Source organism: Podarcis cretensis (assembly GCF_951804945.1).
Source record: "Podarcis cretensis genome assembly, chromosome: 9".
Lineage (NCBI taxonomy): Eukaryota > Metazoa > Chordata > Lepidosauria > Squamata > Lacertidae > Podarcis > Podarcis cretensis.
The window spans coordinates 74,336,171-74,353,438 of NC_137178.1; the positions used below are offsets into that span (position 1 = coordinate 74,336,171).

The 17,268-nt window shown below is 43.6% G+C and overlaps 1 protein-coding gene across 4 annotated transcripts in view; it reads left to right on the top strand.

The window, feature by feature from the left end:
- PML (PML nuclear body scaffold) overlaps positions 1 to 15,448 on the top strand; it is a 29,646-nt gene extending 14,198 nt beyond the window's left edge. For 2 of the 4 annotated variants that reach the window (XM_079991628.1, XM_079991627.1), the window contains exons 5-9: positions 131 to 186; positions 668 to 751; positions 7,244 to 7,535; positions 9,408 to 9,460; positions 14,888 to 15,448. In XM_079991628.1, the coding sequence (XP_079847754.1) occupies positions 131 to 186; positions 668 to 751; positions 7,244 to 7,535; positions 9,408 to 9,460; positions 14,888 to 14,890 (488 nt within the window). In that variant the 3' untranslated portion in view covers positions 14,891 to 15,448. The remainder of the gene's footprint in view (positions 1 to 130; positions 187 to 667; positions 752 to 7,243; positions 7,536 to 9,407; positions 9,461 to 14,887) is intronic. The other 2 variants (XM_079991630.1, XM_079991629.1) reach the window with 2 other exon arrangements.
- Positions 15,449 to 17,268: the final 1,820 nt, after the last annotated feature.

The window sequence follows — 17,268 nt, forward strand, 5'->3', positions numbered from 1 at the left end:
AGGCTTGACAACCATATGTCAGGAGTGCTCTGATGGTGTTTCCTGCTTGGCAGGGGGTTGGACTCGATGGCCCTTGTGGTCTCTTCCAACTCTATGATTCTATGACTCTGCCCTCTTTCCTTTCTTGCAGATGCTGTCGGCTGCCTGCCTTCTGTTTCTCGGCCAGTTGCCCCAGTGGTCAGTTCGGTAAGCTATGATATGAAACGTGGAAGTGGACGCAGAGAAACAGGGAGCTGAGAGGGGAACAAAATGTAGAAAGTACCAAGACAGTGGAAATTAGCGGTGGCCGTTCATGAAACAGTTGCTGTTGAGAACACAGATATCCTGGCACTGGTAACATGTGGTGGGATAAAAAATAAATAAAATCATTCCCTGAGTTCAGTGCACAAGCAATAGGACTGAACCTCTTGATGTATTGTAATTTAGCAGTTTCATATTGCTGCAAATTTCCTTTGTTCTGGTATGAACACTTTAAGGACACATCTTTTGAAAATTAAACAGAAGAATGTAAGGTTAGTTGGTATGTGAGGTCACAGTTTGCCCGGGAGAACGATGTGCTTGTTAGGTTTTTTGAAGCCTGTTTCCTTGGTCTCCAAGGTTCACTGTCAGTCGCCCCCTAAGTGTTACAGCGCTTTAAAAATTCTGCCTTTGTCACTTTTGCGTACAGAAAGGTCTTCATAATGAGAAAAGCCAGCCAAGGACCCAGGCGCCCACGTACACCCTCAGTCTCAGAAAGACACCTCATGGATTTGTAAGTTCTCTGCTGCTCATAACAGTTTTGTGCCTTCTGTTCTTTTGATTCTTCTCTCTCTTTGCTGACAGGCTGTCCCAGCTCCTTCTGAGCTGATGGGCGCTGTACTTTCAGCCAAGGGAAGATCATAAAGTTGTAGAGCTGGAAGGGGACCCCCAAGAGACATTTAGCCCACCCCTCTGTAATGCAGGAATCACAGCTAAAGGATCCCTGAGTTGTGAATTACTATTATTATTAAGAATGATTTCCCTCGTTGCCATTACTAACAGCCCCAAAGTGTGGTATCAGGGTGGTAAAGGTAAAGGTAAAGGTACCCCTGACCATTAGGTCCAGTCGCGGACAACTCTGGGGTTGCGGCGCTCATCTCGCTCTATAGGCCAAGGGAGACAGCAGACAGCTTCCGGGTCATGTGTCCAGCATGACTAAGCCGCTTCTGGTGGTTTGCTACAATCTGAGTGCTTGTGGAACTGCTACACTGAAACATCCTTTCTGGCATTTGCTAGAGACATTGTAGTACTTTTTAAACCAACTCTGCTAACTATAAGAAAAATTGAAGGTTCTTTGGAAATCAATTGGACTTTAATAATTTGGCTTTTTCCCTCAAGACATATCCAAACTCCCTCTAGAGGATTTTGGATTTACATTTGTATGTGATTTTACTTTCTCTTTCCTTTCCTCCTATTGGACTGTTTACCCTCTGGGCTGCTGGATTCCCATGGGAACAATTTAGCTTGACCTTGACTAGTAGACAATACTGGAATGAGTGGCACTGGGAAAACAAGAGCGGCTAGAGCGAAAGCTAAACAAACAACTTTAACTTTAACTTCACAGCCGCGTAGATCATCTGTTCCTACTGTTTTGCTGGCAGAGGAAGAAGAAATTGAGCAACCACTGTTGGAAGATATGGCTGCAGGAGGATCTGGTTCAGTATTAGAGAAAATCTTTGAAAAATTGGAAGTTTTGGATAAAAAGGTGGATGAACAAACAGCCAAGATTGACCAAAATACAGCCAGTGTTAATAAATTAACTGAACAAGTTGCTCTGAATGCACAATCGATTGGAAAGTTATTTGAGGCCACTGCAGAAAATCGCAAATTGGTTGAGGAAGCCAGCCAAAAAGTTGAAGAATTACAACAAGAGGTAAAACCATTGCATAAACAGGTTGGTGAACAGCAGGCGTACTTGTCTATGATAGAATTGCGGAGTCGGGAAAATAATCTGAGATTGAGGTCAATACCAGAACTTGAACAAGGGAATTTAATTGAGTTCCTGACAAAAGAATTTTCCAAGTTTTGGCCTTTGGAGGAAGAAAAGGACTTTAAAATTGTGACTGCTTTTAGACTTAGAAAATTAACAAGGAAAGACAGGCCCAGAGATTGCTTGATCACTTTGAGATCTAAGGAGGAAAGAGACAAAATACTAGGCCTACATTACGGAAAGTCACTGGACATTTCGGACAAAAGAGTAGAAATTTATAAAGATATCCCAAAACAACTTTTGGACCTTAGATCCACCTATACTGAGTTAGCAAAATTGTTGAGGAGCAACTCAATTGTTTTTAGGTGGGAATTTCCCCAAGGATTATCTTTTACATTCAGAGGGAAGAAGGTTAAAATTAAAACAGCCGAGGATAAAGAAAAATTTTTGAGTGCCTACGGAGAGGATCTTCAGAAAGGGATTGAAAGACCTTTAGGGTCTGGGCCATCACCTGCACCTGCATCTTCGGGACCTGAAGACCCGGAGAAAAAGATACCACCACTAGAGGAATAACAGATTTGTCCAGGATGTCTCTGCAACTTCTGAGCTGGAATATTAATGGCTGCAATTCCCTGGAAAAGAGGAGAAGAATATTTCATATATTGAAAAAAGAACAATTGGACATTATTTGTTTGCAAGAAACACATGTGACTAGGCTCCATAGGAAAGTGTTAATAAATAAAAGATTAGGACAAGAATTTATCTCTTCGGACCGAGTTATGAAAAGAGGCGTGGTGATATATGCAAAGGAGAGCCTATCACCAAATTTTTTATTTAAAGATGAGCAAGGAAGAATCTTGGCAATTGAGATATAAAATCAGGGAGAAAAGTTTTTGATATTAGGAATTTATGCACCAAATGAGGGGAAATCGGAATTTTATAAGAAGCTACATGAGATAATGCTGGACTATCTGGACTATGACAACATCATTATGATGGGAGATATGAACGGGGTGGCATCAACCAACATGGATAAGTCTCAAAGCCAAAATGTGACAAAAGATGGCAGACTACCTAAAACTTTTTTTGAACTGACTGACAATATGGACTTGATTGACATCTGGAGGACAAAGAACCCCCTGGGAAGAGAGGGAACATTCTTTTCTGAAGCCCAACTGACATGGACAAGAATTGACCAAATATGGATAACTAGAGGTCTGGCACCTAAGACGAGAAAGGTGGAAATCTGCCCAAAGACCTGCTCCGACCATAACGCTGTAAAGATGGACATGAGACTAATCCCAACCGGCTCCTTTAGATGGAAGATGAATGACAATTTGTTTAGAGATGAGGAGATCACCAAAAAGGCCCAAAAAGTTTTGAAGGACTATTTTGAGATAAATTTGAACACCACGGTGGAAAAAAGAATCATCTGGGATGCAAGTAAGGCAGTTATGAGGGGGTTTCTGATACAACAGAACGCTGTAAAGAAAAGAGCACAAAATGAGAAAAAAGATAAGATTTTGGAGAAAATTAAAGAATGTGAGAAGAAGTTAAGATTGAAACCGAAGTCAAAGGAGATTTTGAAATAAATTAAATTTCACCAAGCACAATACTCCAAATTGATAAATCAGGAAGTGGAGTGGAAAGTTAAGTTAATGAAACAAAGATCATTCGATTCGGCAAATAAATGTGGAAAACTGCTAGCATGGCAGTTGAAAAAGAGACAAAAATTAAACACGATCACTAATCTAGAGACTGAAGGAAGAAATATTCAGAACCCTGTGGAGATTAGGAAGTGCTTCCAGAGATACTTCAAACAACTATATACTCAAGGGCCGCAAAATGAGGTTGAGATAGAACAATTTCTGATAAAGAATGGATTACCAATGTTGTCTCAAGAAAACAGATCAATCCTGAATTGTAAAATAACACAACAAGAGATTGAAGTTGCCATTCAGAACATGCAATTGGGCAAATCCCCAGGGCCAGATGGGCTTACCTCCAAATATTATAAGATATTGAAAGACTACTTGACACATCCACTAATGGAGGTTTGCAATGAGATTATGGAGGGGGAAAAAGCACCGGAAACGTGGAAAGAAGCCTTCATCACATTGATACCTAAATCTGAATTGGAAAAGACACAACTTAAGAACTACCGCCCCATTTCCCTTCTAAATGTGGATTACAAAATTTTTGCAGACATTTTAGCAAATAGATTTAAAAAGGTTTTAAGCGAAGTGATCCATAAAGATCAGGCAGGCTTTCTCCCAGGAAGACATTTGTTTGCTAACACAAGGAACATTATTGATATTTTGGAACTTTTGCAAACAAATATTAATACAAGAGCAGTGTTAATATTTATAGATGCGGAGAAGGCCTTTGACAACATTTCTTGGAAGTTTATGAAGAAAAACCTGGAAGGGATGGGAGTGGGACGGGGATTTGAAAATGGGATAGATGCAATCTATTCAGAACAAAAGGCTAAATTGATAGTTAACAATGTGGTGACAGAAGAGTTTAAAATTGAAAAAGGAACACGACAAGGTTGCCCTATTTCCCCTCTGTTATTTATTTCGGTCCTGGAAGTGCTCTTGAATATGATTAGAGGGGACCGGTTGGTGGAAGGAATTCAGGTCGGAGCGAAGCAGTACAAACTTAAGGCTTTTGCAGATGACCTAGTTTTGACCCTACAGGAGCCAGAATCTAGTACGAAAAGGGCATTACAATTGATTCAAGAGTTTGGTCGGGTGGCGGGATTTAAATTAAATAAACAAAAAACTAAGGTATTGGGAAAAAACTTGACAGCTTCAGAGTCAGAAAGGTTTCAGAAAGAGACAGAGTTAAACGTGGTTAAAAAAGTAAAATATCTAGGGGTGAACATAACAGCAAAGAATCTGAATTTATTTAAGGACAATTATGAAAAGTGTTGGTCAGAAATTAAGAGGGATTTAGAAAGTTGGTCAAGACTGAAACTTTCCTTGTTGGGCCGAATTGCTGCTATAAAAATGAATGTATTGCCAAGGATGTTGTTTCTTTTTCAGACTTTACAGATTGTGGATAAAATGGAGTGTTTCGGGAGGTGGCAAAGAGATATCTCTAAATTTGTCTGGCAGGGCAAAAAGCCCAGAATTAAGTTTAAAATATTAACTGATGCTAAAGAGAGAGGGGGGTTTGCCCTGCCAGACTTAAGGTTGTATTATGAATCAGCAGCTTTTTGCTGGTTGAAAGATTGGCTGCTTCTTGAAAACACTGATGTTTTAGACTTGGAAGGATTTAACAATGCTTTTGGATGGCATGCGTATCTGTGGTATGACAAGGTTAAGATTCACAAGAATTTCAAGAACCATATTGTAAGGAAAGCAGTGTTCAATGTCTGGATAAAATACAAAGACTTATTAGAAAACAAGACCCCAAGGTGGTTATCACCTATGGAAGCTAAGGCTGTGAAAAGACCCAATATGGAGGTCAAATGGCCGAAATATTGGGAAATATTAGAAAGAGATGGAGACAATTGGAGATTGCAGAGTATGGAGAAACTTAAAGATAAAGTGTGAGATTGGTTACACTACGCTCAGATTAAAGAGGTTTTTAAATTGGATAAAAAGTTAGGATTCCAGGTGGAAAAATCGAAATTGGAAACAGAACTGTTAGAACCTAAGACTAAATTACTTTCAAGAATGTATAACTTGCTGCTGAGGTGGAATACACAGGATGAAACGGTTAAATCAGCTATGATAAAATGGGCACAGGATATCGGGTATAATATTATGTTTGCTGACTGGGAAAAGTTATGGACTACCGGTATGAAGTTTACGGCATGTAATGCCTTGAAAGAAAATATTATGAAAATGATATATAGGTGGTACATGACCCCAGTCAAGCTAGCTAAAATATATCACCTGCCAGATAATAAGTGTTGGAAATGTAAGGAAACTGAAGGAACATTCTTTCACCTCTGGTGGACTTGCCCTAGGTTTAAGGCCTTCTGGGAAATGATATATAATGAGCTGAAAAAGGTATTTAAGTATACCTTCCCTAAGAAACCAGAGGCCTTCCTTTTGGGCATTGTTGGCCAGAGGGTGTTAAAGAAGGACCAAACATTATTTATGTATGCAACAACAGCAGCAAGGATACTTGTCGCCAAACATTGGAAAACTCAAGATTTGCCCACGCTAGAAGAATGGCAGATGCAACTGATGGACTACATGGAGCTAGCAGAAATGACCGGCAGAATCCGAGATCTGGGAGAAGAAGCAGTGGAGGAGGATTGGAAGAAATTTAAGGATTATCTTCAAAAACACTGTAAATTATATGAGTGTTAAGAAGGATGAGAGATTTGAAAATAACAGGGCACCATAAAGTTAGCTGAAAAGATTATGAGAATGAGTGAATTTCATGAGAAAGACAAATTTTGAATGACTATCATGTTAAAAATAGGTATTTAAGATTTTGATAAAAATATTCAAAGTTAGGGATAAAATATTGGAATTGTGTATAATAAGAATGAAAATAAGGTGATAAGTTGCTGGCTAAAGTTTTATTAACTTGGAATGTAGGAGCGAGAGACGTGAGGAAGTCCAAAAAGAAAAAATGAAGAAAAGATGGTTATTACAAGATGTAAAATTTTATGTTTGTTTTATTCTTTGTTTGTTCTCTGTTTATTCTGTCTTTTTTTTCTTTATTGTATTAACAAAACTCTTAATAAAAAAAATTATATATATATATATAAAAAAGCCGCTTCTGGTGAACCAGAGCAGCACCGGAGCGGTACCTATTTATCTACTTGCACTTGACGTGCTTTCAAACTGCTAGGTGGGCAGGAGCAGGGACCAAGCAACGGGAGCTCACCCTGTCGCAGGGATTCGAACTGCCGACCTTCTGATCAGCAAGCCCTAGGCTTTCTGGTTTAGACCACAGCACCACCTGCGTGTTACTTCTTGTCATATACAAAACAAGCAAACATATAATAAAAGAAAATGGTTACCCACCAATACCAATTGAGGCATCCATATTTCCCTGTGGACGAGGGTATGGAGGGTATCTTTAAGTCAAGTATCTTAAATCTGAAGCTCAAGAAATAAAATCCCACCAGGCGTCATAAGAAGTGCTTTGGAAACACACAGCTCGTCTGCCGTTTTTTCCGCAGTCGCCCAAGCGCACAACTTCTTACTTTGCAAAAATGCAGATTTTCTGAGGTTCTCCAATGGATTTACTATTGATAATAATTTATTATTGATTTATAAAAATAGCTGGTCTCGTTTTTAAATTTGTGTTACTCCTGCTTTTTAGGTCTCCTCGATCAGCTGCCCAGTGAAACGGCTGATGGGACAAACGGAAAAGTCCATTCAGGCTTCTCCCAAGGTGATGAAGCTGGAAGACCACTACCATGACGAAGGGCAGAGCTCCAAGATGCATGTCCACTACCATGACGACGGGCAGAACTCCGAGATGCATGTCCAGGATGTTGGGCTGAGTTCCTGGTCCCCTTCCCCCCGCGAGTCGACCCCAGAGAGGGAGCAGTGTGGGGCGGTCAACTCGGTGGAGCTCTTGGAGAATTCTGTGCACGAGATCTGTGAATCGGGTAACGTCCCATCTTGCCCTGCCTCCTCTGCTCACCAGATGCCCCTTGTGAGAAGGGAGTTCTTGTTATTAAATATACCAAGAAAAAAAGCACACCAAGAACTCAGGCCAATGTAAGTTTCAATGGTGGGAGTGGTCCCTACTCACAAATCAATAGTCAGTTTTAACAAAAACTGATCCATTCAAAAGTATGTACAGTGGTGCCCCGCAAGACGAATGCCTCGCAAGACGGAAAACCCGCTAGACGAAAGGGTTTTCCGTTTTGGAGGCCCTTTGCAAAATGAATTTCCCTATGGGCTTGCTTCGCAAGACTAAAATGTCTTGCGAGTTCCTGCGGGGTTTTTTCCCCTTCCCCCCCCCCCTTTTCCTAAGCCCTAAGCTGCTTATCAGCTGATCCGCTAAAAGCCGCTAAACCGCTAATAGTGCTAATCCGCTAAGCTGTCAATGGGCTTGCTTCGCAAGACGAAAAAACCGCTATACGAAGAGCCTCACGGAACGGATTAATTTCATCTTGCGAGGCACCACTGTATTCTGACATGGATTACAAAGTCAAATAGAGATTACAAACTCAAACTCATAAAGCTATGTATAACACAATAATTTGTTACAGAATTAGGGATAAGAGTTTATGAGTAGAGACAAGTTCATGTTAGTCCATAGTCAGATTCGATGAGAAATGTAGAAAATAACAGGATACATTTATCCGAAAGTCTTCAAACTTACACGAACCTTTAAAAATTAGCTGATGAAGGTGTATACATCGAAACAGGGCCTTGTCCTGGTTTCTGATCCATAATTGACTTCTGACTTCTGCTCAATGAATGAAATCAAGACCCTCACGTTGAATCTGACGATGGACTAACATGAATTTATCTCTGCTCATAAACTCTTATCCCTAATTCTGTAATGAATTATTGTGCTATACGTATCTTTATGAGTTTGAGTTTGTAATTTCTGTTAGAGTTTGTAATATCTATTTGAGTTTGTAATCCTTGTCAGAATATATACTTTTGAATGGATTAGTTTTTATTACTATTGACTATTGATTTGCGAGTAGGGTCCACTCCCACTATTGAAACTTACCGTATTTTTCGCCCTATAGGACGCACTTTCCCCCCTCCAAAAATGAAGGGGAAATCTGTGTGCGTCCTATGGGGCGAATGCAGGCTTTCGCTGAAGCTTGGAGAGCAAGAGGGGTCGGTGAGCACCAACCCCTCTCGCTCTCCACGCTTCAGGAAGCTATCAGCAAGCCTGGGGAGCCCGCGGGAGTTCCCACAGGGCTCCCTAGGCTGCGGATAGCAGCCTGCTGCCCGGAGCGTGGGGCTCACCGAAGCAGAGCGCCCCGTGCTTCGGGCAGATATCCGTGGCGGGGGGGGGGATAATATTTCCCCCTTTATTTCCCCCCCAAAAAACTAGGTGCGTCCTATGGGCCGGTGCGTCCTATAGGGCGAAAATACGGTACATTTGTTTTTTTATATACATATTTATTAAAGTTTTTTGAGTACAAATGCATAAATAATAAACAACATTACTTATATCATAACATAATTTCGTCACTTCTTTGGACTCCCTCACGTCTCCCGCTCCCACTTACATCGTTACAAAAAAAATTTCCAAGCAAATTACCCACTTGTTTGCAATCTTACCTCCGCTCATTTAAATAAAATCTAGCAGTTCTCCAAAAAATTTATATTTTCCTTAAAATACGGTACATTTGGCCTGAGTTCTTGGTGTGCCTTTTTCCTTGTGGGAAGGGAGCAAGCAGAGTGGGGGGGGGGGGGCAGAGCAGAGCCCCGCTGGCTAGGAGGGAGTTCCACGGTTTGTGCACTCTGAAGTGTGGGTGACACATTGTTTGTCCTCCGTCTGCTTGCAGAGGTCGCCAGCATTCTGATCAGCAGCTCCGAGGACACCGAAGACGACATGATGGTGAGTAGGCCAAAGACCCCACCGCAGGCTCCATGGAAAGGAAAGCTGCAGCCTGCACATTGCAAGAGTGACTCCCGGGGTGACAGGAGTTAGAGGAGGCGAGGGGGATCGGCAGCAAAGCGGAGCAGGGCACAGGTCTTCTCTGCAGGGTTCCAGATTGGCAGCTGTGCCCTCTCCCAGGCTACTCCAGTCCTTTGTCAGTTTTTGGGTCCCCCTCCTTCCCTGGACAGGGGACGCAGGTGGCGCTGTGGGTTAAAGCCTCAGCGCCTAGGGCTTGCCGATCGAAAGGTCGGCGGTTCGAATCCCTGCGGCGGGGTGCGCTCCCGCTGCTCGGTCCCAACGCCTGCCAACCTAGCAGTTCGAAAGCACCTCCGGGTGCAAGTAGATAAATAGGGACCGCTTACCAGCGGGAAGGTAAACGGCGTTTCCGTGTGCGACTCTGGCTCGCCAGAGCAGCGATGTCACGCTGGCCACGTGACCCGGAAGTGTCTCCGGACAGCGCTGGCCCCTGGCCTCTTAAGTGAGATGGGCGCACAACCCCAGAGTCTGTCAAGACTGGCCCGTACGGGCAGGGGTACCTTTACCTTTACCTTACCTTCCCTGGACACTCAGCATTGCATTCTCCCCCCCCCCCAATTCCTTCAAACCTTGAGGTTCATTCAAGCCTGCTGATTTCTCCCACGCCCTTTGTCCATTGAGGGTCCTTTGATGGCTACAGAATGATGGGAACGACATAGAATTCTAGAGCTGAAAGGGGAACCCCAAGGGACATCTAGCCCAACCCCCTGCAGTGCGGGAATCCCAGCGAAAGAATCCGTGAAAGATGGCCATCCAGCCTCTCCTTAAAAGCCTTCCATAAGGAAGAAGAGCCCACCCCCTTCCAAGGTCATAGAATCATTCATCATCATCATCATCTTCATCATCATCATCATTTATTACCCGCCCATCTGGCTGAGTTTCCCCAGCCACTCTGGGCAGCTCCCAATCGAGTGTTAAAAACAATACAGCATTAAATATTAAAAACTTCCCTAAACAGGGCCGCCTTCAGTTGCCTTTTAAAAGTAAAATAGTTGTTTATTGCCTTGACATCTGGTGGGAGGGTGTTCCATAGGGCGGGTGCCACTACCAAGAAGGCCCTCTGCCTGGTTCCCTGTATCTTCACTTCTTGCAGCAAGGGAACCACCGGAAGGCCCTTGGCGCTGGACCTCAGTGTCCTGGCTGAATGATGGGGGTGGAGATGTTCCTTCAGGTATACAGGGCCGAGGCCGATTAGGGCTTTCAAGGTCAGCACCAACACTTTGAATTGTGCTTGGAAACGTACTGGGAGCCAATGCAGATCTCTCAGGACTGGTGTTAGGTGGTCTCGGCGGCCGCTCCCAGTCACCAGTCCAGCTGGTGCATTCTGGATTAATTGCAGTTTCTGGGTCACCTTCAAAGGTAGCCCCACAGAGAGCGCATTGCAGTAGTCCAAGTGGGAGATAACTAGAGCATGCACCACTCTGGTGCGACAGTCCGTGGGCAGATAGGGTCTCAGCCTGCGTACCAAATGGGGCTGATAGGACAGCTGCCCTGGACACAGAATTTGAGCTCATGTTTGGTTATGGAGAGGGGAGGGGGTTGAGGATTTGGCCGTAACACCTTCAGACATTCCTGTCAGTATGCATTTCTTAGTACAGAAAGTATTGATCTGGTGTGTAGACATCTTTCCTACTCTAATTAATTCAAGAGGGTTCTGGAAGCTTCTCTGTGTGAAAGAAACAAGCAGACGGTTTGTGGTGTTTGGGTTATTCCTTCAGAGCAGCTGAGTACAGCTGGCTTAAACTGATTCTGTTATCTCCTTCTGTCAAGGTTGTGCTGACTATAAGAGGCCAGAAGGAGCCTGGGTTTTGCTTTCTCTCTTCTCTCTTTTCTTCTGGTGTTCTGTATGCTCAGTGTTAAGGTTAAGTCTTACTATAAGTTATTGTAAGTTTAAGTTAAGTCTGCTGCAACTGGATTTCTTATGGACAGTGCCAATCCTGAATGTATTGGATTTGTGACCATTATGCTCATTTGCCTTACGTAGCAGTAAAGCTCTGCTGGATGAAATACAATGGCCTCTGGTCTATTGTTTGGGGATCCTGCAACGTGTTTTAAGTTTTTACTCTGCTAACTATACGTTGGGTTCTGCTTTGGATCATAAGAGTAGAATTCCATGACAATTCCTTCATTTCATTGTCCATTTCTTACAAATTCTTGTTTGCTCCTTATATTGTTATCCTTATTTAAAAGGTAAAGGGACCACTGACCATTAGGTCCAGTCGTGGCCGACTCTGGGGTTGCGGCGCTCATCTCACTTTATTGGCCAAGGGAGCCGGCGTACAGCTTCCGGGTCATGTGGCCAACATGACTAAGCCGCTTCTGGCGAACCAGAGCAGCGCACGGGAACGCTGTTTACCTTCCCACCGGAGCGGTACCTATTTATCTACTTGCACTTTGACGTGCTTTTGAACTGCTAGGTTGGCAGGAGCAGGGACTGAGCAACGGGAGCTCACCCCGTCGCGGGGATTCAGACCACCGACCTTCTGATCGGCAAGTCCTAGGCTCTGTGGTTTAACCACCCGCATCCTTATTTAGTTGCTAGTTAAAGAATATATTCCTAGTGAGAAATGAATAACAGGTTATCTTTCTTTGTTTCCCGAGTTCTAACTTTATCTTACCATCTTTGGCGATCACTCGTAGCCGAGTAAGATTGTCTTCCATGAACACGGTTTTAACAATGAGTCCGTAAATGACTTTGGAGGCCAATTCTGGATCCACACGTCCTTCCACAGTGGGGACATTGGTTCCTGGGCGGGAGTTGATGGTGTGGATTTGCCAAGCGTGCCTTCCTCTTAGCACGTTTCTCCCTTACTTTCTGAGTTCGAGTGTCTTCAAAGTCCATGACGCCTTTGGTAAAGGCTGTTCTTCAACTGGAGTGCTCGCAGTCAAGTGTTTACCAGTTGTCGGAGCTTATACTACATTTTTTTAGATTTACCTTGAGACAGTCTTTAAACCTCATTTGTTGACCACCAGCATTACGCTTTCCATTTTTAAGTTTGGAATAGAGTAGTTGCTTTGGAAGATGATAATCAGGCATCCGCACAACATGACCAGTCCAACGAAGTTGGTGTTGAAGAATCATTGCTTCAACACTGGTGATCTTTGCTTCTTCCAGTACACTGGCATTAGTTTGCCTGTCTTCCCAAGTGATGTGTAAAAATTTTCAGAGATGCTGTTGATGGAATCTTTCGAGGAGTTGGAGATGGCTTTTGTAAGTGGTCCATGTTTCACAAGTATACAGTAAGGTTGGTAGTAAAATAGATTTGTAAACAAGCATTTGGGTTTCCCTGCGAACGTCCCGGTCCTCAAACACTCTGCTCTTCAATTGGGAGAAAGCCACACTCGCAGAGCTCAGGCGATGCTGGATTTCGGCATCAATGTCTAACTTTAACTTACCATAATCAATGCAGGAAACATCCTTTATATTACCATGCTGACCTTTACATATAAAGACTTAGGAAATCATAGAACCACATGGTTATCACCAATGGAGGCTAAGGCCCGGAAGAGACTCAATATGGAGGCCGGTTGGCTGAAATATTGGGAATTAATAGAAAAAATTGGAGACAAATGGAGGTTGCAGAGCTTGGAGAAATTAAAGAATAAGGTGCAAGATTGGTTACATTACGCCCAAATCCAAGAGGTTTTTAAATTGGACAAAAAGATAGGATTCCAGGTGGAGAAGTCGAAATTAGAGACAGAATTGTTGGAACCAAAGACTAAGGTATTGTCGAGAATGTATAACTTGCTGCTTAAATGGAATACACAGGATGAGACTGTTAAATCAGCCATGATAAAATGGGCTCAGGATATAGGGTATAACATTATGTTTGAGGACTGGGAAAGGTTATGGACCACCGGAATAAAATTCACGGCATGCAATGCTTTGAAGGAGAATATTATGAAAATGATATATAGGTGGTACATGACCCCAGTCAAGCTTGCAAAAATATATCACCTGTCTGATAATAAATGTTGGAAATGTAGAGAGGCTGAGGGGACATTCTTTCACCTCTGGTGGACATGCCCTAAAGTGAAAGCCTTCTGGGAAATGATCTATAATGAACTAAAAAAGGTATTTAAATATACCTTTGTTAAGAAACCGGAGGCCTTCCTCTTGGGCATTGTCGGCCAGAAAGTGTTAAAGAAGGACAGAAGCTTCTTTATGTACGCGACAACAGCAGCAAGAATACTCATTGCAAAGTACTGGAAGACACAAGACTTGCCCACACTGGAAGAGTGGCAGACGCAATTGATAGACTATATGGAATTGGCTGAAATGACTGGCAGAATCCGAGACTTGGGAGAAGAAACAATGGAAGAGGACTGGAAGAAGTTTAAGGACTATCTACAAAAATATTATAAGTTGTACGAATGTTAAGTATTTGCACGATTTAGAAAATACCAGCTCCAGCAAATAGGCTTTGTAAAATAGAAAATTAAGTTATAAGTAAGAAAAGGTCAAAATTTAAGGCAATATTTTGTTTAATTTTAAGGTATGAGTAATTGATAAAAATTACTTTAAATTTAGAAGTATAATATTTGGAAAGTACAAAATAAGGTATGAAATAAGGTAATAATTTGCTGACATTCTGATTATAAATAATGCAGGGTAAGGAGACGCGAGGAAGTCCAGTTAGTTATATAAGAAAAGCTTTATTGAAAGGTTGGTTATATTTTTCTCTTCTTTCTTTTTTATTATGTATTTTGAAAATTTAATAAAATATTTATAAAAAAAAAGGAAATCATAGAACCACAGGATTGAAGAGGTGGAAGGGACCTCAAGAGTAATCTAGTCCAACCTCCTTCAGTGCAGGAATAACAACCAAACTATCCCTGGCCATCCAGCCTCTGTTCAAAAATGTCCAAGGAAAGAGGGTCTTGTCAATTTCTTCCAGGATTGCTCCTTCGTTCATTGAAGGATATATTTTACATCCAAGTTTATGCCCTCCCTACTGATGCCATGAGCTACAGTAACAAGCCATAGAAAAAGTTTCGAACTGCCCACCTATGGATATCTAGCAGGTGGCTTCAACAGTATTTCTGTCCATGCCTGCTAAAAACATTCGTGCCTAGACAAACCTACCCAGGTGCTTAGAAATACTGGGCAGAATTTTAACCTGTTTTAGTATTTTATCTTTTTGTATGTTTTAAAGTATTGCTGCATTTTCATATTGTCTCACTTTATCTTTTTGTAAACCGCTTCAAGGTTTTTCCCCACGATCAAGCCGTGCACAAATTTTATGAAAGAAAGAAATTAAAACCAAAAGTTCAGATTGGCACCTGCCATTACACCGCTGCACTCGGTCTGCTGGACGAAAACATTCACTATGGTCTGTTTCCTTTCAGTGATTGCCCACCACTGCTGGAATGTCTGCCCGAAGTCTGAGGGGATGTAGACAGCAGCAGGGCAGAGGTGCCTTTTCCAAAGTTGACCTCGAAACCCCAGCCGTGACATCGCTTGCCAAGATGCCCACATCTCTCTTCCTCTGGCTGATTCTGCAGAGAACGTCTTGACCCTGAGGCTGCCCACTCCTCATTCCTGCCCGGGCAGCACAAGTGCCTTTAGGTGATGTTGCTGCTGCTGCAATACCTTATGAGTACTTAGCATCTACCTGGAGCAACAGCTGATCACAGGCAGATCACAGGCAGCAGTTTCTGAGAAGGAACATGTGTTTCCCTGGTCAGCAGTGAATTTCACCTTAAGCCCCCATTGGTGGGCCAAGGCACCGCCCATCGATTCTCCCCAATGGTTTGCCACCCCTCTCCTTTTATCTGGCAAAGGCTGGTGGCAGTCTTAAGGCAGCTGAGATTTGGCCTGTGCCATCCCTTCTGTCCAATTATTAGCTTAGGAACTTTGTAAGGAACTATTGTCATGAAGGGACACGGGTGGCGCTGTGGGTAAAACCTCAGTGCCTAGGACTTGCTGATCGAAAGGTCAGCGGTTTGAATCCCCACGGCGGAGTGAGTTCCCGTCTTTCGGTCCCAGCTCCTGCCCACCTAGCAGTTCGAAAGCACCCTTAAGTGCAAGTAGATAAATAGGGACCGCTTACCTAGGGACGCAGGTGGCGCTGTGGGTTAAAGGCTCAGCGCCTAGGACTTGCCGATCGAAAGGTCGGCGGTTCGAATCCCTGCGGCGGGGTGCGCTCCCGCTGCTCGGTCCCAGCGCCTGCCAACCTAGCAGTTCGAAAGCACCTCCGGGTGCAAGTAGATAAATAGGGACCGCTTACCAGCGGGAAGGTAAACAGCGTTTCCGTGTGCGGCTCTGGCTCACCAGATGCAGCTTCGTCACGCTGGCCACGTGACCCGGAAGTGTCTCTGGACAGCGCTGGCCCCCGGCCTCTTAAGTGAGATGGGCGCACAACCCTAGAGTCGGACACGACTGGCCCGTACGGGCAGGGGTACCTTTACCTTTACCTTTTATTGTCATGAAACATGTTCAATGCGGAAAGCTGACTGTTTGCTACATGCACCCCCTCGGTTAATTTATCTCCTGCCATGGGAACAGATGCACCCAGGAGGCTTGAAAAAAGTCAAGGAGGGTTGGCAATACTGAACGTTACGCTCAATTTTTTTTATGGGGGACTAGAAATTCAGGAGCGCAGTGCTGGGTCAAAGCAAAGGCCCAGCCTGTCTTCCAGCCAGATTCCTAGAAGAAGCGGGAGATCAATAGCCCCACCTGGATTCTGACTCATTTCAGAAATTCACTGCTGCCAGCTGGTGCCTTAGAGGGCATTAACAGAGAATTAGGCACATTTATTTCATTTCTGGATTGCTACCCATTACAAAACATCCCAAAGAGATTAACTGCAGAAATAGATTTTTTAAAAAATAGTTACAGTCATACCTCTAGTTGTGTTAGGTTTACGTTGTGTTTTTTTCTGGTTACGAACACGGCATACCCGGAAGTGTTTACTTCCGGGTTCACCGATCTGCGCAGGAGCGATCTGCGCGCTTTGCGCATGTGCAGGAGCGGTTTGCAAACTTCGTGCATGCGCAGGAGTGCTCTATCACGTCATGCGCAGAAGCGGCGCTCTACTTACGGACTTTTCAGGGTGCAAGCGGCACCCTGGAATGGATCGCATCCGTAAGTAGAGGTGCCACTGTACAAATCCAATACAGGTACAGACTGGGACATGGATCCCCACTTAAAAGACTGGAGGGAGCAAAAAGACAAATGAGGCAGTGCCTGTGAGCAATAAGGATGCCTTAATGTTGGCTTTTAGGCATGACACTCTTTACTGGTTGTTGGGGAGAAATCTAGAAGACGAGGGCTATTCCCTCCACGTCTTGCTTGTGGGCTTCCCATTTGAGGCATCCGGTTGGCCACTGTGAGAACAGGAGTCATGGGCCTCATCCAGCAGCCAGGCTCCTTTGACACACTCAATTTATTTTAGGGCACCTCCAGCCTTGTGGCGTGGGCTTGCTTTTGCTTTCCTTCCGCAGCAACTCCTTGACGCAGTATCAGTGCAATATTGCGGATTGTCCCCAGATCAGTCCGCTTCATTAGTTGTTCTGAGACACTTTCCCTGCGTTGCCACATTTTTGCTTTCTGGATGGACACGCTTGCCCTGTAGCACGGCGAAGGGGGGGGCGTTAGAAAAACCCTGCAAGATCAGTGATATGAAAGGTTAGCAGGATTTCAGCAGGAAGTTGTGGGATCTGCACTGATTGGAAATTTAAGCTTAAGTTTCAGTCATGGTCTGTTGCTGGTTGATTTCTTTTTTAAA